Source organism: Pempheris klunzingeri, chromosome 2 (assembly GCF_042242105.1).
Source record: "Pempheris klunzingeri isolate RE-2024b chromosome 2, fPemKlu1.hap1, whole genome shotgun sequence".
Taxonomy (NCBI): Eukaryota; Metazoa; Chordata; class Actinopteri; order Acropomatiformes; family Pempheridae; genus Pempheris; species Pempheris klunzingeri.
The window spans coordinates 15,445,730-15,473,024 of record NC_092013.1 but is presented as its reverse complement, the minus strand read 5'-3'; the positions used below and the strand labels follow the sequence as shown (position 1 = coordinate 15,473,024).

The window sequence follows — 27,295 nt, the reverse complement described above, 5'->3', positions numbered from 1 at the left end:
TTATTCCATAACATTATATTCAGATGACACTATGATACTATTTTCCCTAATTACAACAACCAGAGAGATAACTCCACAGTCAAAGACAGACAAATAGGAATAAGAGAATGGCGAATACATAGTATCATTTGTGTCTTATAGTCCTGATGAGATGAAAACGTTGTCTTAGAGTATATTTGGGCGAAAACAGGGATTGAATTCCAAATGACAAGAAATTTGTGTTCAAATTTCGTGAAACCTTTGTTTCAACAGGCAAGTTCAAATTCAGTCTCCCTAATTTAGATATAAATCAGAGAGGGAATTTATTTGTGTCAATCTCATTAAGCAAAGTTTAGTAAACTAGTGGAATTACCTAAAACCAATTGGCCAAATAACACTCATCTTTTGGGATAAATATGGCTTAAAGGCTAAATATGTTTACATGCCTTGTTAAGATGCATGTGCCTTACACTTAAAGTAGTGCAACTACTGAATTATGGCCATGATAATAGTGGAAGACAACTCAGGCACAGCAAAAACAATGCTTAGCAACATTTACATGTTTCTTAAAGAAAACAACTCTTCTAATCTTCTAATGACATTTTGTATAAATGACCTTTTAAAACTATAATTCGTCCTGTTTGGCTGTCAGCTGGTCATTTATGTTTAGTTGTTTAGTGTGGTGTTGTTATGTTGCTGGGAGCCTATTCTCCCAAACACTTAGCAGACAGGGTAGATGAGGCCATTTGTTTCATCCCCTCATTAGCCAATGACAGGCAGTGTCTTCCTGATGTAATCACTGGTCATTAGGAAAAGGCATTAATTCTGTTATTTACCACAAACTCTGTATAAAGTATTTATACTCTTCTCTGTGTCTGTGAGACACACAGTTGAACATTAACCAGATATGTCCAATTACTAGGTGAACATGGGCCAGCAGTCTGATTGAGTTTTAATGATTAATGAGATTTTAGCTGACTTTCTCTTTAACCCTCTCGGCTGGAACTGCTGGCTCACAGCAGCTGCAGCTAAAGGGACTTGTAAAATATGTCTGAGCCTGAATGAATCAATATTCATTGTTTCTTAAGAACTGGTGGTTCCAAAATATTGAGCTACCTAAGCAAACACTGAAAGCAAATACTATATTTCACTCACTTGACAGTTGAATTAAGGATATAGAAGTCTGCAATATTCAGTCCAATTTCCACAAATTGGTCACAATCCCACCATGGTGTTTGCTTCATTTGGGATTTACTGAAATATAATCTCTAAACCTTGACTTATCTTGGTTGACATCAGCAATGATGACCCTCAGACCCTCAGTTCAGATAAGGAAAAACCTTTGACAAACAGCAACAGAGGAGGGATCCCCCCTATAGGACAGACAGACATGACAATAGATGTCACATGTACAGTTGGGACAGAAAAAAACTGGTATTATACCTTGAAAAAAAAAAAATGACAGTATTAATTAAATCGATTGCAGTTCGGTAATGTTTTGTTATTCACTGCTTGGAAATACATTTGAACGTTTTGAGTCAGTCACCTTAGATTCTCATTAGCACAGTTTATTAGCATTCTCTATCAAAACCTCGTTAGCAGGTGGTCAAGAGCGTTAGAGTCATTAGATGGAGAACATGAGGGCATCAATTCCAACCAGCCATTAGTGTGATTAACTACTCTGCCAATACCGAATCTTTCTCAGTACATTTTGGCATGTGCTGAATGGTGAAAACAACAACAAGAAAGTGAAATTCAAAATGTAGAAATGTCGAGCCGTCCTTTTAAATCTAATCTTGGTTGGAGGCTTGTTTAGACGCAGAACAGAAAGGCTGCAGTCAATCTATTTTGGGGCAAATAGCACAGACTGAGGGTGTCTGCTTAGCAGCAAGTCAGAGGCATTATGTTCAGTGTGCTTTTGACATGGTGTGTGTGTGTGTGTGTGTGTGTGTGTGTGTGTGTGTGTGTGTGTGTGTGTGTGTGTGTGTTCCAAGAAAGAGAGTGTACCTGACAAGCTGTTCTTTAGCTGTGAGTGTAGGTGTCAAGTGTACTGTTGGTACTATATTTAAAGCAAGACCCCAGGGAGACTAGCTTTCTGCTCAGTGCCAGCTAATGGATCCGAATGAACCAAATGTAACATGTTGTAAAATCAAACAGGACTATTTTCTATGATACTGATTGAGGACGGCACTTACTTGGTACTCTCCACATTTTTACAACTAGTTGATTAAATGATCAGTCAAAAAACAGAAAATGAATTATTTTAGGAATCAATTAATCGCTTCAGTCATTTTTCAAGCAGAAGTGCCAAGTGCTTGTGGTTCCAGCTCCCCAAATGTGGGGATTTGCTGCTTTTCTGAATATCGCTGGGTTTTAGACTGATGGTTGGACAAAACAAGGAATTTGAGGAGAACTTGAACTCTACCTCAGGGGGATTTACTGCTCATTTTTCATTTTCTGACATTCTGACAAATAATCACATAATTGAGAAAACTATTTATTAGCATTTTTGAAGAATGAAGCTGAAATCCTTTTTTATTGCCACATCTTTTATCTAATTAAAAGGAATATCAGCTTGAGAGTGTGTAATAATGAGAAGAGGCATGTTTGATGACAGTAAGGGTTGCACACTTGCACACTCTTAGATGTGTCGTGACTTATTAGCAGCAGTGTCACTACAATGGTCAGTGTGTGAGCGAGAGTGTGCAGGATACTGACAATAATGAGATTAGATCTGTCACAGTGGCATAAATAGAAACAGAAATAAATATGGATAGTCACACCATATGCTTTATTGCTTGTATTTCTGTTTGATACCACAATGTAGAGAGAGTGAGTAAATGGAGTGAAGCTCGGGAAATACTAATAAATAAGGACTGGGAGAAGATGAAAAGGGAAAGGGAAGGGAAGATTCAAGGACATGTGTGAAATGAGATGAGTGAAAATCCTGCAAGAGAATCAGAGCCAAAGAGTAAGAATCCCCAAGTGGTGCAGAGAGAGCCCTCTCTTTTCCCAAGTCTCTCCCTCCAAGTATGCTTTTCCCCGTGTTACCATGGCAACGCCGAGTCTTCCACAAGCTGACCACATGCACACACTCACACACTTGCACATACAGTAAGTTTGTACGCAAGTGCACAGATATACTGTAGCACCTGAACAGCCATGTGCACAGATTTAAAGAGAAATCACTAAAAAGAGTTAAACACATTAATTAATCAGAACAAATCTGATAAATGTGTGACAGCTTTTCAAGCAAAAATTAAGCAAAATATTGCACCTTTTTAAAAATGAAAATTTGCTGTTTTTGTCTCTGACAGTAAATTGACAGTAAATTTAATATCTTGCTCAAAGCGAGTACTTTGAGTATCTTGCTTTGGATATTGTGATTTGTGTTTTTTTTTTTTGTCTATATATTTATAGGGCAAGAAATGAATCACACAAAAATAATCAATTAAAAAAACAGTCTGCATGTTAATATGTAATAAAAGAAATCTAATGATCATATCAGAACCGCATTTTACAAGTTTTATGTAAAACAAACATGTCACAAGCTGTGGCCGTTGTTCAAACACCACCTATAGTGGTAGAAATAGTCATGTAGAAATGGTGTGAATCTGGTATGAAGCTGTATGGGAAACAAATTAGGCTACGAATGTAGAATTACAGATTGCAAGGGGTTGAGCCATATGCCTGACATGAGAAGATCCAAATTTGATTCCATCTATCTCATCTCCTACCCTCCCACACAGAGCACCCCTTTCACCTGCAAGCTAGTTAATTATCACTAGCTGCTATTTCAAGCCTTACATTGGTTGCAGTGCACTGAGAATCTTATTGATTGAGTAGTTCACAGAACAAACAGTATAGACTTTTTGTGTGTTTAGCTGAAGTCCTGAGAGTCTCATACCAGGATTTTCTTTATTTACCAAACTAGTTCGAACATGCCTGTTTGGGTTGGGAATATTGCTGTTTGCAGCTTTCCTGAGAACTGGTCATCCAAACAACTTCACTTTGGACACTCCTTCCTTTGGTCCTGAGCATTGCACATTGCTTGACATTTTTGCAATCCCTAGCAATGCTATACGTGTCATCTGGGTGCAAAAGTTCTCACAAACATTTAGCTTCAATGAAGTCAAGGCCCCAATCAAGGATCAAGGAAGTCCCAGATTGTATACACTTCAAGATGGAAGATCTTTAAACGCACCCTCATCAGAAACTCTAATTTTCCTTAACCTTTTATATCTATCCTTTTTTATACCAAGTCATTGCTAACACCTAGCAATTTGGGACAAGACTATTTACAAAACAGATATGTTTATACCCAGAGTTTGTTATAATGTAATATCTTCTGTTGTCTCTGTCTTCATCTGTTCTTGACTGTGCTCTAGCGAGTGATGGAGAGTGAGCTGTACCTGCTCTAAATACACGACACAATGTATACTTCTTGTTGTACCTCCGTTTTAGTTAAATGAGAAAACACACTACAGATGGAATAAAATCATGTTTCCGTTAAATTCTACAAAATGATGGGTGAAACAATCACATAATAAGTTTAAATCATCAAAGCCTATACTGAGAAGTTAAGGGAAAAACAACCACAGGTAGAAAATGAGCACATATACCACTGTATTGCACCAAATATTTGGGCTGAAAATAGAGCTGAACATCCAATAATCTCTTCCTCTGCCTCTCTCCAGCCCCCAGATAAAGAAGGCGGTCTGCCAAAGCAGGTGGGCAACAAGACAGAGTGTGGCCTGCTGGGATTGGTCTTGGACCTGAAGCGGGACTACCAGCCAATAAGAAACCAGATCCCAGAGGAGAAGCTTTACAAAGTCTACACCTTCAACTCTGTCAGGAAGTCCATGAGCACTGTCGTCAAATTGTCTGATGGGAGCTTCCGCATGTACAGCAAGGGAGCCTCCGAGATCGTCCTCAAAAAGTGAGTCTCGTTTTTTGATTAGAATGAATTGATTCTGATAATAATAGAAGCACATAATCTTGTTTCATCCTCCCAAGAGCTGGCAATTTATTCTCTGTGGGGTAAATGAGTCTGAGACCTCTAAGTCAAGCACAATTTATGTCATTATTTGCGTCCTGCTGTACTGTCAAGAGGACGTTCTGGGTGTTCTAGTAGTGATGGTGTGCCTAACAGAGCACATGGACCTTTCTTTTCTAAAAGCATTGCAACTTTCACATTTTATGGCAACATTGGAGGTAAGAGAGCATTTTGTTTTTTGCAGATGCTATGTTTCTAGGTCTTTTTTTGTTCAATATGATATTTATTTGACTTCTATTCAATGTCCTTTGTAGCAGACAGCGGGACTGCTCTCAGTGAGAGCTGAGTGAAGCAGAAAAGATTTTACCTAGAAGTGTGGAAGGGGATTCAGACTAAAAGCTGCAAGCCTTTTATCAATCAAGTTTCAACCCTGTTGTGTAGGAGAATACTTTGCAGGACAACGGCGCAACCACCAAGACGGGAGCCGCCTGATTACTTCATACAGTACATAAACAACCAGGTTTTTGTAAAGGAAAAAAAAAATTGGAAAAAAAAAAGAGTACTCAAACCAGCAGGAGGTGCTCATCTCTAGTAGCAGCCTCAACCACTCCAGAGGAGCTTAAATCCCTGTTTGGCATATCTATGTACAGATCTGGATGTACTGTGCGGTGAAGAGGAGGCTCCCAGTTATAGCCAATTCAATGAGCCAAGACAGTTTCTTTGAGATTAAGCAGTCCATCAAAGTCAAAACCAATCTTGATGTCTCAGATGACAAGGCTGCTTTAATCTGATGAGACCAGGGAAGGCCTCTGTAGATGAGCAGATGATTCCCTTCACAGACTGGTGTCCTATACGGCATGGAAATAAAATCTTCCAGGACTGATTTGTCAGTCCCATTGGTCCGGTCTTGGATTTTAAAGTTTACAAGGGCTGGAATACTTTCACGACCAGGAGGGAATGCAGTTGCTCAGATGGCACAGTCTCTAAAAGAACACACCTGTACTTTGACAGGAGTTTCACCTCTGTCAGAGTACTGGATATGTTGAAAGCAAATGGTCTACTGGGAACGGGAGCCATTATGAAAAATAGAATGCCTGTACTGTGCAAGTCAAAGATGCCAGATGACACCAAGCTACATAAACAAGAAAGAGGTACATCCGAAATGGATGTCAGAAAACCATCAGAGGATGCTGTGACGAAGTGGCAGGACAAGAAGGCAGTTCTGATGGCCTCTAGTGCCATGGGAGCCCCATGACAGCTGCCTGACATGGTCAGCAAAAGAGAGCTGCCATGTGATTGTGCCTAGACTTGCTGTTGTGGCAGAGTACAACACAAACATGGGTGGAGTTGATTTGTGCGACCACATGACCAGCTTTTAACTAATGCCACAAGAAAATGGACCATCCACACAGTTGTTCAATTCTTTGACCTGACTGCCTCAAACAGCGGGATCGAGTACAGGTCAGACCAGCAGGTCTCTTGGAGACAAGCTAAGGAGAGGCTGTAGTATCTTAACGTCAAGCTGATGCAAGCTGAAGAAATGATTGCTCTGACACAAGGTGGCCAGTGATGATGATGAGACGAGCACTGATGACGAAGAGTACATTTCAACAAAGACGAGGAGGCCTGTTTAACCATAACCCAATGACAATGTCAAAAAATATGGAGCACTCCATTTTGGAGGAATTGGTGGAGACAGTGCAGGAGAGAAAAAATGCGAAGGGAAAATATTTATCACATGCATTACACATAACACAACAAAAGGTTTGTCCCTCAATCAGAAGGTCGGGGGTTCAATCCCCAGCTCCTATGGGTCAACATGTCGAAGTGTGCTTGGGCAAGACACTGAACCCCAACTTGCTCCTGAAGCATGGCTTCAGTGTGTGAATGAGTATGAAAGAATAGTCTCCTCCAAATTACATTTCTCCTGTATGAATGATGGGTGAATGGGTGAATGAGGATGTCATGTAAAGCGCTTTGAGTAGTTGAAATAACTAGAAAGGCGCCATACAAATACAGACCATTTACCACGCATGATATATTGTTTGTGCTGTGTGTAGCGTGGCAACCCAGCTTTGTGTGACAGAATCTTGTTTAATCAGAAAGCTCCACTATTAAATGTCTTAACACGATGGTTTAGTTTTCAGTTGTGTTTTATTTTTTTTTTATTTATTTATTTGTTTGTAATTTTCATGAAATTAAAGGAAATTTAACAGGAATCCACACAAAAGTGAATACAATATCATTATATTATTTCACTCTGTGATCACCCAAGACCTGATGTTTTTATTTTGCTGCACAGTATATGTAGTTTTCCATCCTGGATAATAACTTTGACATGACCAAAGTTACAATACACACTGTAAAATATCCTGATCTCTCCACTCCACCTTTAATCACAGATGCAGCCATATCCTGAATGAGGTGGGTGAGCCGAGGGCTTTCCGTCCACGGGACAAGGACGAGATGGTGAAGAAGGTGATCGAGCCCATGGCATGTGATGGCCTAAGGACCATCTGCGTTGGGTACCGTGACTTCTCCAGTGAACCTGAACCCAACTGGGACGATGAGAACAACATCCTCAATGACCTCACAGCCATCTGTGTTGTTGGGATTGAAGATCCTGTCAGGGCAGAGGTAGGAGAGATATTTTGGTAACATACTCAGAGGAGTGGAAGTCGGGCAAATGGACTTTACAGTCATGCTACACTACCAGCTGCTTGTTCGCTGATGTGTCCTCACCATTACTTTTAGCTTAAGGTTTTACATATTTATAGGATTTCTTTCATCCTCTCAACACTTTACTGTTCTTAATAATTTCTAGATTTGAACCATTTCCACTGCGCTTCTTGTGCATGCTGTCTCAAGAATGAATCATAAAGGATCATACATCAGCTATCCATCCTCGGTTAACCTACTGTATCAACCGTCTGTACTGCGCTCACAGTTTTCATACCTTCTTTGTCTACATGTGTTCAGGCTTTTCTTCACACATTTTTTTATTACATTAACAGCTGACAGGGAAACAACCTAAAAACAGCAAAGTTAACTACATCACGTATGTCAACACTGTGTTAAAAACAGACAGTAGAAAATCATCTTTCTTTTTTGAGTAAAACAAAGGGCGAACAAAGCAACAAGACTCTGGCGACTGTAGCAGCCTACACAGTGAGCTGACAGAGGGATCATGTGTTATTTGAAGACTTGACATTTGGGTGTATGTATGATTAATTGCTTCACTGATGATTATTGATTCATGAAATACACACTGCAGACTGGGCCAGTCAGCTTTAGCTGATTGAATGTGTGCTGCTCAGTTTTCGTACATAGCTAATATTGTTACCGTGCAGTTGCTAGTTATATATGTTGCAGATACAATGGTACATATTGTGAACGCATATTGTATTATATAGATCCCATTTTAATAGATTCATTTGTTATATTTGGTCCTAAAAGGGAAATTTCTGGGTGAGTAGAAATAAGTGACACATCAATCAGTTATTTCTTCATTGATAAAAAAGTATTTTCAAGAATTTCATTTGAATAAAAGGAAGAATATATTTAGGAGACGTTGGGTGGAAAGAGGTATCTGTGTACAGTAGGAAAACTGACCTCACTTGACAGCTCCAGTGCAGGTACAGGGAAGCAGGAAGCTAACTGACTGCTGCATTATTCAACTTCTTCCTTTCATCCTTTTTTCCATCCCCCTCCTCACACTCTAACAAGATCTCTCATTCAACCTTTCCCCATCATGTTTTTTTTTTTTTTTTTCATTTCCACCTCTATATTGTGGGGATTGACTTTCACCTTTCTCTGGTTGCTCTCTTTTTCCTTCTCACTTCCTCTGAGCCCACTTTTCTCTCTCACTTTGCTTTTCTCTCTTTCTTTCTGAAGCTGAGTTATGTAAGTATCTGAGCAGACCTAGATAAATAAAAAAGTACAGAGAGGGAAAAGAAAGATTATCGTCCTCAAAATGAATGAGCAAATAATCTTAGGAACAACTAGATGCGCTAACGAGAAATTTCTTTCATATTACAGTGTTTATTTAAGGTTGTATAGCGAGAAATGTGAAGGAAAAAGCTAAATATTGGACGAGCAGTAAAGCAGATGTCTGCAAATGCTGCAATGTTTGTTACCTACTTCAAATTGTAGGTGTTAATATAGTCCTGTGCGTTGCTCTAAGCCTGGCAGTTTGCAGCATTTCTCTTTCTTCCACCACAGAATTCACTTAACATCTGACATTTTCAATAACTGATGTGCAAAAGCCGTGTACTGAACACCGCTGCACTCCACTAACATCTTTCCAGATCTCTTACCAAGACTGGCTAATATTGGAAATTAGATGACTTTCCGCTCTGCTAAAAAGGTCACACAGAGTGGTAAACATGTTTTTGGTTTGTTTATTAGTCTCCAATTTCTTCCTCCAGAATGCGATGTTCTTTTAATAACTGGCTGCTCTGTAGGGTTTCCCCCCTGAGAGAAAAGAGAGGAGGGAATGAGAGGGGAAAAAAATAAAAGAAAGAGAAGGGAAAGATAGAGGCAGAGAAAGATAAACAAATTCAAAATCAGATTCATGTCAGAGGACCACTGGAGATCGAAGACGGTAAGGAGAGAAACCGAGGAAAACGAGAGTGTAACCGTATCCGTATTAGAGACACGAGAGGCTTGTTTTTCAGTCTCACCCACTAGCCTCCTACCCTCTACCACTGTCGGACCAGATTGTATTTTTAATAAGCCTCCACTCTCCTCTTCTCCTCCTCCTCTCCACATCCTCTTTCGGGTGACCAGTCAACTAGAGCAGTGGGAATCCAAAGGAGGGAGAGTGAAACAGACAGCAAGGTTGACAGATAGGCAGACGGGAACTTGATATCTTGATAATAATGACTTTGTGAGAGAGCAGAGAATGCAGGATGTAATAACTTTCTCCACTTGCCACAATATTTACTGCAAGAACTTCTTTAATTTGTCAGATCAGATTTATCAGACATTACTTGCAACTACTAATGAATGAATGCAACTTGTGCTCCATGTTCTATCTTTAAGTGCTTATTATTTTAAAAAATTACTAACTCAGCTGTGCATGAATACTGATGTTTGTAGGACTCTAAACGCATATGTGTGAAATACTATTGTTGTGACTTTCAGGAAATAATCGACCTTCGTGACCTTCTCCTCATTGGGAAATTGTTGCAAAATTATAGCCTGAATTCAATTCAATTCAGTTTTTTAATTAAATTTTGTGTGATGAATTGAGTGATGAAAAGTGATGAATTGAAAAACTTTTATATATCATATCTGGCTGTTTTTCTGCAAAGTCCTCGAAATGTTTCTGTATCATGACTGGTGCTCGTTGCACATTTTGATATTCTAAAGCAGTTAATTTGGTTCGATTAACTTGAAAGCATTGCATGTCCCATCTTTCAAGCGAGATGATATAAAGAAGAAATAACACATTCTTTCTTTTACGAATGAAAAGCTGAATTCAGAAGCTCAATTAAATACACTCGGTATTTGCTGCTATGATGGCTAATGTTAGTTCTTATTAGCAAACTTTAAGTAAATATTGCTGCATAGCAATATGCTTCACTGACATAAAGACCCTCGAGTTTTCCTCACAGAATTATAAGATGTGAAATTACACGTTGGATGAAATTATATGTTTCTGTTTGTTTAACCTGCAGCACATCAAAGGCCTGTCCTCCTCCGCTGTATGAATTTACTTTGCAATTTGCTCCCTTTAAATCAGTAAAATCCTTTGTGTTTTACACGCACGAGCAGCTTGATTTGACAGTTTAATGTTCGATATGTTTACAGATCGAGATGGTGGATTCGTTAGGTCTTCCATCCTATGTTGTAGTTTGCATGTGTGTGTTTGTGAGTACAAGCATGTTCCCATGTGTATGTGCAATATGCCCGGGCATCTGTGAGAGTGAAGTGGAAAGTGTGCACAGTGTTGCCTTTGTGGTTGTGTGTGTGTGTCAGAGAGAAAAAGACAGATAGAGTCCCAGGCCAGTGTGTATGTACAGATGGATGTGAGTTGCTGTTACTTTATATGCACACGTTTGTTTATGTGTGGGTGTGGAGAGCAGGGCTCGCCCACATTGACCTTTGTCAGGAAGAAGATGTGCTGAATTAATACTTTGCTTTTGCTACTTGGTTTCACCACAGATCAATTTCCATACAGTAATATCTCCCAGTTATTCTTCTATTATTGTACTGGACTATTATTTGAAGTCAAAAGAGCTCAGATAAAATGCTGTTGTATAACACATTAGTATAATAACATAACAATATAGTTAGAATAAGAATATAATAGCAATAATAAAAAGGGACAAACACTGCACAATACTATTCTGATAAAATAAAACTAATAGAGTTAGATTTTTTTTGTAAATGTGTACCTGTATGTATGTGGTTTGCCTGTCAAAGATAGCAGTGTTGTTGCCACTGGTTTGTTCTTACAGCAGCTATAATGAATATTTTCATAGTAACAGTGGATCACATTGTTCATCACTGTTGTTCATCATCACTGTTTTGGTTCAGTCTCACCACTCTCATACTGTGGCGTTGTCTTTGGCTCCAACAAGCAGCGTTTTTCAGTGATGAAGCCTGAAAACTGACTGTATTTTACCTGTGTGACACCAAGTGACAGACTGACATATTGTAGAGAAGTGATTGTTTGGTAACAAGTTCACTACATGTCAATGAGCTTGTGCTTACAAATAGTTTCGGCTGCCTCCAAGGGGTCAAAAATGTTTTGCAAGACTAAATCATTTGTGTGTGCACTGTATCTGTATCCTCATACATAATTCTGCTGTATCAAATTATTTTGCAAATGTGCTTATTTATCAATCTTTAGGTGCCCGATGCTATCCAGAAGTGCCAGCGTGCAGGCATCACAGTGCGCATGGTGACAGGAGACAACATAAACACAGCCAGGGCCATAGCCATCAAATGTGGCATCATCCACCCCGGAGAGGACTTTCTCTGCATTGATGGCAAAGAGTTCAACAGGAGGATCCGCAATGAAAAAGGAGAGGTACAGTAACTACTGTCAGAGTGAACCAGGGAGAGAGGCTGAGCTCAGGAAAAAGAAACATACAGCTCTGAACCTCAATCACAACCACATGTCCTGTTATTTCTTTTTGTGCGTGCTTGTCTGTGTGTGTGTGTGTGTGTGTGTGTGTGTGTGTGTGTGTGTGTGTGTGTGTGTGTGTGTGTGTGTGTGTGTGTGTGCAGGTGGAGCAGGAGCGTATTGACAAGGTTTGGCCTAAGCTCCGAGTTCTGGCCAGATCATCCCCAACCGACAAACACACACTCGTCAAAGGTGAACTGGTTGCACTATTTCATATTTATTACAATCAAATGTTTAAACATTATTGCTCATTAAAATAACATGCATATATTTTACTAAGTATATAGTTTGTGAGAGCTTTGCCAAGGCATTAAATAACTGGGAAATCAAGATAGTTGTACATACACAAGATCAGCAGCACTGTCTTACCTTTCCTCACTTCAGATGCTGTATTTAGTGTTCTGTACATGCAATGCTGCATGTGCTGCGTCATTGTAATGTGTATGTGTATTTGACAGGCATTATTGACAGCACTATGGTAGACCAGAGGCAGGTGGTGGCTGTAACAGGAGATGGGACCAATGATGGACCTGCACTAAAGAAAGCTGATGTCGGCTTCGCCATGGTGAGCAAACCCTGTTTTCTTTTCTTCTGTTTCTATCTTTTGAGCTTAATCTCAGTCAACATCTGCAGATATCTTCTTCACCTCTGCAGTATTGAGGATTTCTTCTCAGGCACTCTGCCTCTGCCTGTGTAGATTAGGAGCTCCCCCTAGTGGATTTCCAAGCTCATACAATTTCTTTGTGGCATACAATGAAAAAATATGCTGATTCTCTTCATCTTGTTAATCACAGCTTTGCGTTTATTTGTTATTTAACTGTTGTGTTGTTTTTTGTATTTCTGCTCTAGTCAGAGTTAGATAATTTGGCTCAGCAGCACCATTTCCCCCTCAATGTGATTACATGAGGCAGTTTTTTGTGACTCTACAGCCCTACAGCCCATGAGCTCAAGTACCCTTTAAACTGGTTGTCCGCTAATATTATTAATTAGGTAAAAATGGACATTGTTTTCATGTGTTTTTCATTCCAAACATGTAATTTCTGTGAAGCACTTTGTAAGAAAAGATTTATTATTATGTTTTTATTATGAAATTGTGGATGTTTAGGCTTGTCTTATTTTTCAAATTTACATTCATCCTACTAACACTTGGTGAGGCAGAAATGAGAGGTGTCCCGAGAGGCTGGTAGAAAAAGGTATCCTGTGGAATTTTTGGCCTCGACTAGAGCTATGGGGTTTTTGGAGTTTTTTTTAATTAGCTGGTCCCCATTTTGCATATCAGTGCCCAAGTGCACATGGATGACTTGATGCACAGTCCTGCCAAAGGGTTCACACTATTTTTGATTTTTAGATGGTGGTATTGTGCCAAGAAAGGCAGCAATGCACAAGCAAAGAGAGGGAACAATAAGCCAGTAAACATGGAAACTTCAGTTTTTAAACTTTTAAGAATATCGGCTTTGTAAATGTTTTATGAGGAAAGAAATGCACAGTTGTTAGAGCTCAAGGATCCACACAATGCCTTTTGATGAGTAACGCTGAATGTTTGTTTGCATCCACTCTGTTGGAAGGATGTTGCCTCTAGCCTACTGAAACTACCCTACTGTGGGTTATTTGAATGGAACACATTCACAAACTCGTCCTCATGTGTAACGCTTTTTTAATCAAGCACAAGGTTGTCCTAGTATGGCTACTGTTTATGAGGTGCTACACCCTGTCATTTGTCCTGTAACTCAACAAATATGAAGCACATCCTCCTCCTCCCATAACTATGGAGCCTCCTGTCATCAAACCACCAACACAGACATTGACTGCCTAATTAGTCTGCATCATCATTATCCATGATGAGAGATGACTCGTGTCCACAGTCCAGTTCTGTCCAGTGGCTTCAGTATTGGTTTAGATTAATTTCTTTCATTTTTTTATCTGCTAAGTTGAGAAATGGTGTTGTATGATGCAATAGATGACCAACAAACTCAGAATCACTATAATTGTGAACTAGCAAACCCTTGTTTTTTTCTGACGGCACTTTTCTTCACTCCTCCAGGGTATTGCTGGTACAGATGTGGCCAAGGAGGCGTCAGATATCATTCTGACTGATGATAACTTCAGCAGCATTGTCAAGGCAGTAATGTGGGGCCGGAATGTCTATGACAGCATCTCCAAGTTTCTTCAGTTCCAGCTTACTGTCAACGTTGTGGCCGTCATAGTGGCTTTCAGTGGCGCCTGCATCACACAGGTCAGAGGGGAGTGGTATGAGGGGTTAGGGGAGATGAGCAAAGAGTTTCGTAAAGCAAAGTCATTACTGGAGATGTTTTAAACAATTTGGTAATATATCCATCTGTGGGTTAATGTGAATTCATGAGATTGTCATAGCTTGTTGGGGGGCACCTGCTCTGACTGACAGTGCCACAAAGGTCCTTTAAAATCAGAATAAACACATGAGGCACCCTGGGTTGGAAGTGGATTTTATTAGCATAACTGTAGTCTATTCTGTAACTCAACACTGTATTGAGAGTGCAATACTTCATCGTATATCTAACAATACAATCAAAACAATGGCTCATTTTAGAAGGTTATACAATCCTGGTGTCTGAAAAAAGCTCCAGTTCCAGCAGCTAAAGTACTGGCTATTAACTACTTTCCACTTCCGGTATGTATTAAAGTTATAGGTTGTTAAAGGTGATTTCCCTTGCATTTCCGCAGGACTCTCCCCTGAAGGCAGTGCAGATGTTGTGGGTGAACCTGATCATGGACACTTTTGCATCTCTGGCCCTGGCGACAGAGCCACCCACAGAGTCTCTGCTGAAGAGGAAGCCATACGGTCGCAACAAGCCTCTCATCTCCAGCACCATGACAAAGAATATCCTCGGACATGGAGTCTATCAGCTCATCATCATCTTCACACTGCTCTTTGTTGGTACGGACTGTGATTTTGCTCTGCACCTCTGTTGATGTGATACAGTACAGGTTCATGTCATACTGATTGCCTGTTTTTTTTATCTATCTAGGTGAGCAGATTTTTGACATTGACAGCGGCCGTAATGCTCCTCTCCACTCTCCTCCATCTGAGCACTACACCATCATCTTCAACACCTTCGTCATGATGCAGCTGTTTAATGAGATAAATGCCCGCAAAATCCACGGGGAGAGGAACGTCTTCGATGGCATCTTCAGGAACCCCATCTTCTGCTCTATTGTCTTTGGCACCTTTGCTGTGCAGGTAAGGAGACGTAAATTATTTGACTGCATTAATTATTTACGTTTGATTGGCTATTATTATAATTTAGATATGGCACGCCAAATTGGATTCAACAACTGAAGATTTATTTAATTCATGAATGAAAGTATTTTACTTTTATCCCTTTGTACATCTTCTTGTTTTGTGCTGTGCTTTGTGTAGATTGTGATTGTGCAGTTTGGAGGGAAGCCATTCAGCTGTCAACCTCTGGACCTGGAAAAGTGGATGTGGTGTGTTTTTCTCGGCCTGGGAGAGCTTGTCTGGGGACAGGTAACATGCCAAGTCATCGGTTTCTCCATCTTTCTATTTTCCTGCTGTGCTTGTTTTCTTGCTCTTATTGTAGTTTGCCATGTTTTACTCTGTACTGTACTGTATTGTACTGTACACTTGTCAACTTTCCTTTTGACCCGGTTCCCTGTCCTCTCTACGGATTAGGTGATAGCCACCATACCCAATAGCAGGTTGCGCTTCCTGCGGAGGGCGGGGCAGTTAACTCAGAAAGATGAGTTACCAGAGGAGGACGTGAATGAAGACAATGAGGAAATTGACCACGCAGAGAGGGAGCTGAGGAGAGGACAGATCCTCTGGTTCAGAGGACTCAACCGCATTCAGACTCAGGTGAGGAGACGAGACGGCCTCAAGTTCAGTCCCCATGTTGGAATTTGCTGTTTCATTTCGCAGGGAGATATTGCTGGATTGATTCTGCCTGAAAGAATATACGGATATTTTAAAATTTAAAAGACCCTCACGTGATTACTTAATAATAAGAATTCAGGGTTTGTTTTGTCAATAAGCAGACAAGATTGAATTTCACCTGTTGTGTTTTCTAACATGGCTTTTTGTTTTACTCTTTGTCTGTTTTTGTCATTTAAGTTTTCAATAGGAAGTCACACCACCTCAGACATTACCCAAGAAGCGTGCCCATGAGAAGTGCTAGAATATATAATATAAATGTGAAGTCATTTTATCTCAAGATGATTTATTTAGGTTCATGAAGATGCAGCTTTCTCTGGCTGGACTGAGCTGATCACCAGTGTGGACCTGTGGAAGCTCGACAGTCAGACCTCGGAGTTAAATACAACCGGACATAGTCACTCGATTGTTCTCACTGTGACCAACTTTGCACACCGTTATCACTGTGATATTCAAGACAGTTTTGCCTGTGTGTTGGATTTGATATCATCTCACTGATGTGTCACTAATGGTCCAGGGTGAAGCTATCCCACAAAATGATACCATGGACCAGCATCCTACAGAGGCAGCCAAACATGGTTAAGAGACCGCAGGAATAGAGGTTTTATGGTTTACTAATATGGTTTACTTCAACTGATTGTCAGAGCTCCAGCCATCAATTTGATTGGTTGTGATACCATTGTACTCCAGCAGGGCAACAAGCAAGAGGAGTCAGATGAGGAAACAGGTTTTAAAGGAACCCTTGAGTGAGTTACATTTATTTGAAAGAGAAGAAGAAATTATAAAATTACAATAAAAACTGTTCATTCTAAACATCCATCTCAGGTTACAGACCAACTTCCTGGTTTATCTTTGAACTACTACACTTGCTGTGCACACTTATTGTTTTCCTATGTAATGACATGGTTTAACTAATCCGACAAAATTGTCTAATCATCTGACCACTTGTGGCTGTTGCCCTGTTTCAACTGGGTTTTTTTGGAGATGTTGAGTAATGTAGTGAGTACAATGTTATCATAATCAATCAAAGCAATCACCAGAGCTACAAATATAAAACCCTAGTTGTACTAAACCGTGTTTTTTCTCTAATTCCTGAAGAAAAATGAGTGGAGATGCCACAAAAACAAAATACTTTGCATGATGCAAATGGCTGCATCTGTATGCAATACATCAACTAGCCTGTAGGGTCTTTAAAGGGTTGGATCACCCAAATTAGCAAGTTCATTTTCTGTCTTACCTCTTATTGTATCTAGCCATACAGATAGTTTTGGCTTTATTTATTTAGGTTTTGAGATATTTGTCTCTAAGACATCTGTGTCCAGGCACCCAATACAAACAAGGTGAATGGCCTTTTGTTCTATATTGCTTACAACATTGAAAAACATAAAATAGATAATATGCAACACCACATCTTCCCAGAAATAAGGTCCCAGTTACTCTGGTTGATCCACCCAATATACTGTCAGTAGTTCTCAGTAGAAAGTAGTTCCACTGTGAGGTCTGTGTATTATTTGTAGTGAGACATTGTCTCTGGAAACCCGTTGTGTTTGGGTGGGGCAAAAATCTTGAGACCAGGTAAGAGAAAAGATGTTTTTAGTAATTTAGGTGAACTAACCCTTTGTGTCAATCCAGCATTTCGTTGGGGGGGGGATACTGCACCCTGACCTTTAGCTGTCGCCCCTCATCGTGTCATGATTGAGATACTTTGTGCTCCCTCTACCACCAAAGTCACCCAGCCAGTCAACCTGTGTTGCCATTTGGTCTCTGTCACTCTGAGCAGCCATTTGTCCTCTCCTGTCCCGCTTTCCTCCCACAGATTGAAGTAGTCAACACCTTCAAGAGTGGCACCTCCTTTCAGGGGGCGGGGGCCCTGAGACGCCAATCATCCACCACCAGCCAGACCCAGGATGTAACCAATGTTTCTAGTCCTAGTCACGTGTCCTTGTCCAATGCCCTTTCCTCTCCTACAAGCACTACTGCTGCTACTGCTCCTCCCACTACTGGCCGTGAGTCAGAACTCTGTCAGTCTGCTTCTCTGCTCTCTTGGCTTCAGGGGTGCCATCATGTCATGAACCAAAAAGTTATTTTTCTCCGTACTCCGTCTGGCTTATTATTCCTGCCAAATTACCATGACAGTCTCCATTTTGGGGTTGGCATCTCTGAAGATTCGTCTTTTTTTTGTTTTTTCTTTCTTGCTCTCTGCTTTTTTCATTTCTTCTCTTTCTTCTGTCTTTTTGCTGTTCATACTGGATTTCAAATTCATCTTGATATCTCCTCCCATGCTTGGGTGTACTGTCCTCTCATTGGTGAATGTGTGTTTGTTTCCTCAGAGTGCTAGGAGCGCAGGACTAAGGGTGATACCCACGGCGTGACATTTCAGGTTGTGAGTTTGTCTCCCTCTGCTCATCCCCCTCCATCATGCCATCTTCCAATCCTTCCATTTTTATGTCTTGACAGACATAACTGAACTAATGTCAATCAACTCACCAAGGGACTGGGTAAACATTCAAGTATAAGTCGCAATGTTGTCTTATTTCGTCTGTGAGTTTGCTACTGATGAAGCAAATCACACTGAATTGAGCTGAGACACATTTTACCAGCTATTTCATGTATTCTCCAGCTGACACATCATCTACAATGACAAGAACACATGAAGGAGCTTACAGTACGAAGTAGCAGACCTACGACAGCCACTTTGCAAGCTTTCAAAATGTTCTTTTAAACGGGGACCCCAAATGGTGCAACTAAAATCTAACCCCATCTTTCTCTCTAGTTCACACACACACACACACACACACACACACACACACTATGTCTCTAATCTACTTGATGAAAGTCAGATGTAAAACTCTGCGTCGGGTGTGTGGACAGGACTGGAGGGAACAGGAGAATCACCATAAAGCATTACTGCACCAATAATTCATCCCGTCTTGTCGCTTCATACTGTCGGTGTAGTTGACTGTCATGTTGCCATAGTTACAGACATAGATCCTCTGCAGCACCAGCAACGTAAATTCAACCCCCCACCCTTTTCTGACACCCCATCAGTGTTACTTGTCAGACATCCTGTCACATGCACTCATCCAGACAAGCTCTTATTATTTTTCTTTATGTGTTTTGTCTCCTTATACCCTGCTCTGCCACAGCTTTTAGAGTAGCAGTGCTACAATATTTACAGTATACACAGTATTCCCGTACATTGTAGGTATAGGTTTGTAATTTCTGAACCAAAACACTAGGCTGCATGACTTATTATTATTTGGCAATTATATATAACAAGTAAAAAGAAGCATTTCTTAAATATGCGTATATGTTATTATTTTTGGAGATTGTATTTGAATTTGAAAATACTTTGAATTCAAAATATTATAATTTTAATAATCAATGAATTGTTGAATTCTTTTATCACAAAACAAATATTTATCACATTAACAAATATGATGATTTACATTTTTTTTCTGCCTCTTTGCTAAAGTAAAGTGAGTGGGGATGCCTCAAAACATCCCTACTTGTATAATATTGTAAATGGCTGCATCTGCATAGGATCTTTAAAGGGTCGTACCACCGAAATTAGCAATCCCATTTTCTGTCCTACCTCCTATTGCATCTAGCCATGCAAGATAGTTTTGGTTTATTTATTTAGGTTTTGAGATATTTATCTCTGAGATGTCTGTCTCCAGGCACCCAATAGAAACGAGGTGAATGGCGTTTTGTTCAATGTCTCTGAACACATTGAAAAATTACACTTAAGATTCTGAACAGCACCACCTCTTCCCAGAAATAATATCCAAGTTAGTCAGGATGATCCACCCATTTGGTCTGCTGTTTTTCGCTGCTTTACATCAAAATAGATTGATTGCCTTTAGTCTTTGGATTGTTGGTTGGGAAAAACAAGCAATTTCAGGATTTTGGAGGTTGTGATGAGTATTTTTAGCAAATTTCAAGCCACACATGAAACCTTAAAACTATTTGGAGATAAAAAGTCACACACCTTGAAATATTTGTCCACTGACACATATTCTCTTCATTGTGTTCTGTAATAATTTAACTTTTGCTTTATTCACAATTCTAACAAGGATTAGGATTTTCACTCTCATTTCAGTACTTGTTATACTGTGTATTTCAGCAGCATTTGGACAAAATATAATAAACTATAGCTATAATAAACATTACATTTTTATGGCTTCAACTCACAAAAATCCTTTAAAAATCAGATGGCATTAACACGAGTAGTTTTGTGATGTTGAGAGGAAACATTATCAAGGCAACCACACTGAATCTTATTATATACCTGAGCGTGCTGATATGATTCAATATCTTTTTAGCAATTAAATTATACGTGTAGATCCTACAGTACATGCAGGTAGGGTTTTGATTAAAGCAACACTTCCCTGTAATCCACAAACTGAAGAGACTGATACAGCTAATTCTTGTTTGGGGCCTATACTTGAGTGTTTACTTAGATGTGCATGGAGTTGAAAACATGCTTTGACCGTCAGCCCTCTGACAGGAAACCTATTATTTCCATTATTCACTTCCATGTGTTTCGTGTCAGCAGTCTGTGTGCCGGTGTCCACTTCTTCACCGTCCTGTTGTCTTGGTGCATGTAGTTTGTGTTTACCTCACGTTGCTCATAATATCTAAACCTGCTGTGTTCGCTTGTGGTCAAAATGCCACCGTTTTCCTTTTTCTTTTTGGATGTGTCGTTTTGTTGTGAGTTTTTACACTGCAATGCTTGTGTTGAACCAACCCTCTCATGCAGGCTTGAGTTTGACTCCCTTCATTGCCCTGTTTGGGACCATGCTCCACCCACCCTGTGCTATATCTGTGTGTTTGTGTGTCCCATTCAGAGTCTGTGTGGATATTTTCCCAGACAGAGCTCTGGTACCTCCAGAAGTTTTTAAACCACCTGATTGGATCTCTCAGATCTAACCTCCTTCCTTCTTACTGACCTCGTCCACCAGATTTCTTCAAACTTGCATGTGATATTCTCCTTTAGTTTTTTCTGTGAGCATTCCATTTATTAACGTGGCTTGTTTCTAGGTATACAGCACATTGGACTAAAGCGTATACTTACAACGAGCGTTTGTGTTGCTTTAGTATTTGTTTTTCTTGAAATGTATGATTTTGTTGTGTTTTTTTTACGATTGTGTTCCTCACGGCTTTTCTTAGTGCACGCACAAAATTGAGTGACTTGTGAACTGTAGTCATCTTGTGAAAGCAGAACACAGACTGCAGTTGCCTTTTCTCTTGTTGCTCCTTCACCTTCTCCTCTTCCTGTACCTCTGTATCCTCAGTTGAGAGGTTCTCTCCTTTCCCTCCGTCCCTCCTCTCTCCCAGTCCCCTCTATCCTCTCATCCCAAGGGTCCCTCCAAACCCAGCCATTTTGCCTGCAGCATCACCTCTCATTGTTTGTCTTCTGTTTCTTCCCTTTTCGCAAAACAGATCCGCGTTGTGAATGCATTCCGTAGCTCCCTCTATGAAGGCCTGGAAAAACCAGACTCCAGATCATCCATCCACAACTTCATGACACACCCCGAGTTTAGGATAGAAGACTCCACGCCCAACATCCCCCTCATCGACGACACAGACGAGGAATCCGCTCGGAGGAGGAGGAAGTACTCCAGCCAGCCCTCGTCCCCCAACAAGAATAACAACGCCATCGACAGTGGCATCAATCTCACCATCGACACCAGTAAATCAGCCGCTTCCTCCAGCCCCGCCAGCCCTCTTCACAGCTTGGAGACCAGCCTCTAACCCTGATCCTAACCTCAGCTCTAACCTCTAATGTCATTTCCTTGCAGTGTGGGGGCACCTCCTCCAATTCCTCCAGACCTTTAACTGCAACCTTACACCTTGTCAACCCCAAATTTCACCCAGTCCAGCTCAATTCTCATAACCTAACCATTCTCCACCTTCACAGGACAGGTCCTGTGGCAAAATCTTCATCTTTACCCCCCTTAACCTTGAGCTCTTAAAGCTCTCCGCTCCTCTCAAAATGGAGGAAATCTAAAGTAATACAGCAAGGTGAAAAGAAAAACAAACTTAACATACAATCAAAAAAGCGCAACAAAGCCACAAAACCTACACAGCCATCCTGCTTTTGTGGTTGTATGTGTAAGGTGGCCGCGGTGGTGGTGTGTTTGACTATATGCGTGTTAGCATGTACTGTATTAGCGTGCCACTGACTGCACATATGTATGAACTGTGTCTTTAGTGGCACCGGGAGGAGGACGATGAGGAGGGAGACACTGCTGAGGAGTGAAAATCACAAAACAGGACAGACTCTAAACTCCCCTTACACTCCCTCTCCTCAACAATAACATTGTCAATACTGATGATAGTTTAAATTAAATTGAAAAACATTGTTATTATTCTGATTCTCATTCTGATTATTATTGTTATTATTATTGTTGCTCCTGCATGAATGTACATTACCCAAGTTTTATTTAAAAGGGTTTTAATTTTATTGGAGTTCTTTCGTTGTGATGGGCTAGGCCTCGCGGCGGACTACTACTTTAAAGACAGCTTCTCTGAGTTCCTGGCCTACAAAATTCCCTCTTCTGTGTGGCATGAACATGTACCCGACTGTAAAAATTTATTTCATCCATAAACAGAAATGTGTAACGAGGTGGTAGGGCTCAACTTGCACAGTAGTTTTGCACCTGTTGGAAAAGAGGAACGCAAAATAATATTGATGACGATAGCATTTATGGGATATATTCTATAAATATAAATACATATAAATATATTTAGAGAGAGTTTATCTTTGTTTGTCGGCATGTTGCCTTGTTCCTGCTTCAATGGCTCAAAATACTTTGACTTATTTATGTCTTAAAGAGAATGTAATTTGTTTACAACCTCGTAGAGATAAACTTCCTGGTTTCTAGAAGGAGACAGGCGAAGCTGGAGCTCAGAAGGACCAGAGCTGTGTTGGTGTGTTATTACAGAAAAACCATGTGCTGGAATTTGCTTGCTATCTTTTCAAATATTGTAGATATTTTTAGAGGATTGACAAACAAAAAGAAACCAAAATATAATGGGATATGTAGTAAATGTGGAATCTTAGTATTATGCTATATGATTGTTGGGATCAGGTTGGAGTGGCTTGCCTTTTCTAAACGGAGGCCTCCTTTTTGTGACAGAGGGGGAATATTTAATTCTGTTTTCACTACTTCTTCTTCTCTCTTTTTTTTATTGTGTTTTTTTTCTGTGCTTCAGCGCTGGCCTGGGGTCAGGGCTCGAGTCAAAGGCTGATATCAGGACCTTTACCGTGAACTGTCTTCTAGATAAACCTGCTTGTTCAAAGGACTTGATGTTTTAAAAATATGTGTGACCATCAAAAAGGCTGCAATCGAGTCATATTAGAAATCTGCAAAGTTATATTTGGCTTATCTGTGCTGCACGGAAATCAGACTTTTTCTTTTGTTTAAAATTTGGAATATATTGTGTTGTTTTTATTTTTTATTTAATTTTGATTTATTTTCAGTTCTCCTCTAGCAGAGGGACACATGCCCCACAAAGCTGTTGGCATTTTTAACATCAAAAAAAAGGAAAAACTGACAAAAAAAAAAAACAAAACAAATTACAACAAAAATGGAATGTTGCTTTGACTCTTTTTCTATATATAAAAAAAGATGATCCTTTTCTGCACTATCTGGTTATGAATGAAAACTTCTGTGGTGTAATTCTAGATGTGCTTTTGTGTGTTTTAACCAAGCTTGTCTTCCTGCCGTCACAGAATATACAGTACTCTAGCATCTCAACTGTACTCACTAGTTGTAAACTATTTATTGTGCTTTGACCAATCAGACATTACCAGAGAGAAGTTACATACAGAAGACACATTTAACCTGTCTTATTGCACTCAGAAGGACAAGGCCACTTAACTAGCCTGTACTATTGTTATTTCTATTACTAACCGAAGTCATTGGCAAGCATGACGTGATAGGCTCATTATGCAACTTGAAAAAATTGACGGTTTTTCTACTTTTAAAAAATCCTATACACTACTACAGTATATACAATCATTTATCCGAGCATCTTTTTTCTTTTTTATATCCTCCTCCTCCTCCTCTGTCATTTCCCAGTCGATCCGTCCATCTGGAGAGGGTGCACAAGCTTTACCAGTCAGCTCAGGCGTGTTGAAAAAGTAACATGGACCATTTGAATAAAATCTGTCTTATTTAAGTTGAAAAAAACGGTCTGGATTCTGATATTCTGCTTAGAAGCTGTTGATTTATTTTGTTTCCTTTCCAACGTTTTAACTTGACAGTTTATTTGTTTATTTGTCTGTAAAAAAAAATTTAAAAACAATAAACAAACAGCATTTTCAGTAAAAAAAAAAAAAAAAGAAAAAAGACTTAAGCCAACATTCTCAAACCACTTTTACATCCAGGAGGACATTCAGCTTTAACAGGATGCAAAGACAACAAGTTTAAAATAATCTTTGTAAATACAGCAATGAGTCCACTGAGGACAGAAACTCCAAGCGGACTGGTGTGAAAACAGGAACTCTTCCTGACTACATCTACCATCATGCACCACAACGAGTCATACTGCCGACGCAGCTGTTTGGCTGTTTGTAATCAATCACTGCTCCTGTCAGAAACACTTCAAAACATCGTGATTACATCCAAATGATAACACGTGTTGTAACAACCAATAATTATGTTGACGATGACACCAACAATGATGATGACGACGACGATGATGATGATGATGATAATGCTGATGATAATGATAATGATGATATCAATGATACTTCTTGCAATATACTCTCACCTGCCTCGATGTACTGTATTTAGCAGCATGCAGTTTGTGGAACAAAGAAAAAGAGAAATGCCAACAGATAACTTTTTGGCATACTTAGCCATTTATGGGTAAGTGATTTAAGTGTTCATCTTGTTTTTATGATATTTTTTTTATCTATACAATAATTGTAAATAAAGAACTCAATGTCTTTGTTCATTTAATACTATGCAAAAAGTCATGCTTTTCTGATTGTTACCCACCCTTAATCCTAGAGTGTGTTGCTGGAATGTTTGTGGTCTCAAAAGTCAGTGAAAACAATGTGATGTAAATTATTTTCTAGCTTGAGGAAAAAGTTAAATGATGATGAAAATTATTATAATGATACCATGAAGAGGATGATAATAGTGGTGGTGACAGTGATGATGATGATGATGATGATGATGATGATATAATATGATGATGATGAACTGTGACTCTTGCTGCTTGACTGTCCCATTTACCACACTCCTGACAGGAGCGCAAGTGAAAAACATAATAAAAACAAAAAAACGGAAAAAATCACCTAATAAATCTCCCAGAGCAGCATGACCCAGCATGGTGTGTCCTGGCCCCGTGTGACATGTCCTGTTCTGATTCGTTGTGCTTCACCTACCAGTGTTCACTTTGTTTTTCCATCTCCATTGTTGTGAACGGTTTATAGCAAATGTTCAGGGTTTTTAGTTTGAAAAGAAGCTCTTGATGTAATACACCCTCAACCAGTGGGCTCCAACCTTACCTTACCTGTCCCCTTAATATGAGGCGTTACCTGATGGCCAAGGGCTTTAAGGCCATAAACCGTGTGCGGTAACCGCAGCATCCCTGGTTCAAGTCTGGCTGAGGATTTTTGTTGCACGTCACGGCCCATCTCTCCCCTTCTTTTCCTCTCTGACTGTACTCTCTACTCAAATACAGCCACAGAAAAAGTAAAAACAAATACAAATAAAAAGAATCAGTGTTGCAGTAAATTCCAGCAAAGAGTGAAAATGAGATTGTTAACAGTAGAGGCCTGATGACGCATGCTAACATACAAATGTTTAGCAGGTAAAATTTTGACCATGTTGACCATCTTAGTTCAGCTGAGGCTGATGCAGGTGAATGCAGATGTTTTGGTCATAAACCAAAGTGGTGGACAAGTTGAAATTCTGACCTAAAGATGGTGCTGGATAAAAATGTATGGTCAGTGTAATTAACAGTCATCCACTGGGGACTATGAATGCTTGAACATAATTTAATGGCAATCCATCCCAGAGCACTTGAGATATTTCAGTCTAGACCAAAGTGGTGGACTGACGGGCCGACATTACCATCCCAACAGACCCACTGTGAGCACGGAAAAAACAAAGTTATTAAAAAAGATTAGAAGATTATTTTTTCATCTAGAAATGAGAACATTTTCTCATTTGTCCTACATCCTTGATAATTTACCTCAAATTTATCTTTTGAAACCGTTTACACGTTTCTGAGATCAATGCCTCAGTTCTCACAAATGTCCTGTTTACATCCACTCAGTTAAAGACATTCACACCTTGAAGCTGCCCAGTACAACCAGTCTGATCTGTAGCCACTGGGCGGCGTCACTGGAGCAGTGAAGGATTAAGGGCCTTGGACAAGGATGCTCCAGCAGCAGTAATGAGGAAGAGCCAAGCGTTTGTCTTTCACATTTCCAACCTCAACCAACCTTCACTTAGGCTGTTACTGTCGTGGTTATATTTCAAGTGCTGTGATCTTCATACTCCTGAAGTCTGCATACTCCTGACACCACACTATGCCGCGCGTGTCTTACACTTATGTTTGTAAGCTCATCTGAGATTTTCAAGAGCTGTAGTGAGGTTAAATGCATCAACATGGCAAATTTCTTCCCATGATTTAAAATTGCTGATGCCTGCAGCATGCTGAAGTAGGATTGATTCCACCCAGTCTGATGTGGAGGGGGTTGAGGAACATCATAGCACTGACTTAATCTTCTTACCATTTAATTTAAAATAGGACTATGCCTGCCAGTATCGGCATGATATTAGACTCCTTTGAAATGGAAAAGCATTGCAAACATCTGCTGAGCATGTTGAGTTGACTGTATCTTCCAAAAATGATGATAAGCCCAAACTGCCCATGAGAGACGGATGGATGGATGGATGGATGGAAAGCGACCGCCAGTCCAACACTGCTCTTGCATTAGTGAAGAGTTTAGTCAGTGAGGACATGATATGATATGTGAGTGTCAGATGGGGGATGTTGTATGGCAGAAAGGTCATAGAAGACGTTTAATCTGAATGTCTACGTCCACTGGAGGGCAGTGTTTCACTAAAGATAACCGAAGATGCTGTTCAGTTCCAGTTCGTCCTCCTCAGGTCTCTTTAACATCAATTTTGTTTTCTTTGATTATAAGCCAAAGGTCATTAAGATTCAGTCTGAGACATTGTGAGATACTTGAGTTGTGGGACGGAAACAGAAGAGGCAACAGAAG

At 39.9% G+C, this 27,295-nt stretch overlaps 1 protein-coding gene across 1 annotated transcript in view; it reads left to right on the top strand.

Moving 5' to 3' along the window:
• atp2b2 (ATPase plasma membrane Ca2+ transporting 2) overlaps positions 1-21,503 on the top strand; it is a 67,592-nt gene extending 46,089 nt beyond the window's left edge. The window contains exons 11-23 of the mRNA XM_070837508.1: positions 4,677-4,918; positions 7,378-7,612; positions 11,835-12,014; positions 12,215-12,302; positions 12,569-12,675; positions 14,152-14,343; positions 14,811-15,024; positions 15,116-15,327; positions 15,508-15,615; positions 15,781-15,963; positions 17,855-18,044; positions 18,369-18,418; positions 21,484-21,503. Of these exons, the coding sequence (XP_070693609.1) occupies positions 4,677-4,918; positions 7,378-7,612; positions 11,835-12,014; positions 12,215-12,302; positions 12,569-12,675; positions 14,152-14,343; positions 14,811-15,024; positions 15,116-15,327; positions 15,508-15,615; positions 15,781-15,963; positions 17,855-18,044; positions 18,369-18,376 (1,959 nt within the window). The 3' untranslated portion in view covers positions 18,377-18,418; positions 21,484-21,503. The remainder of the gene's footprint in view (positions 1-4,676; positions 4,919-7,377; positions 7,613-11,834; positions 12,015-12,214; positions 12,303-12,568; positions 12,676-14,151; positions 14,344-14,810; positions 15,025-15,115; positions 15,328-15,507; positions 15,616-15,780; positions 15,964-17,854; positions 18,045-18,368; positions 18,419-21,483) is intronic.
• Positions 21,504-27,295: the final 5,792 nt, after the last annotated feature.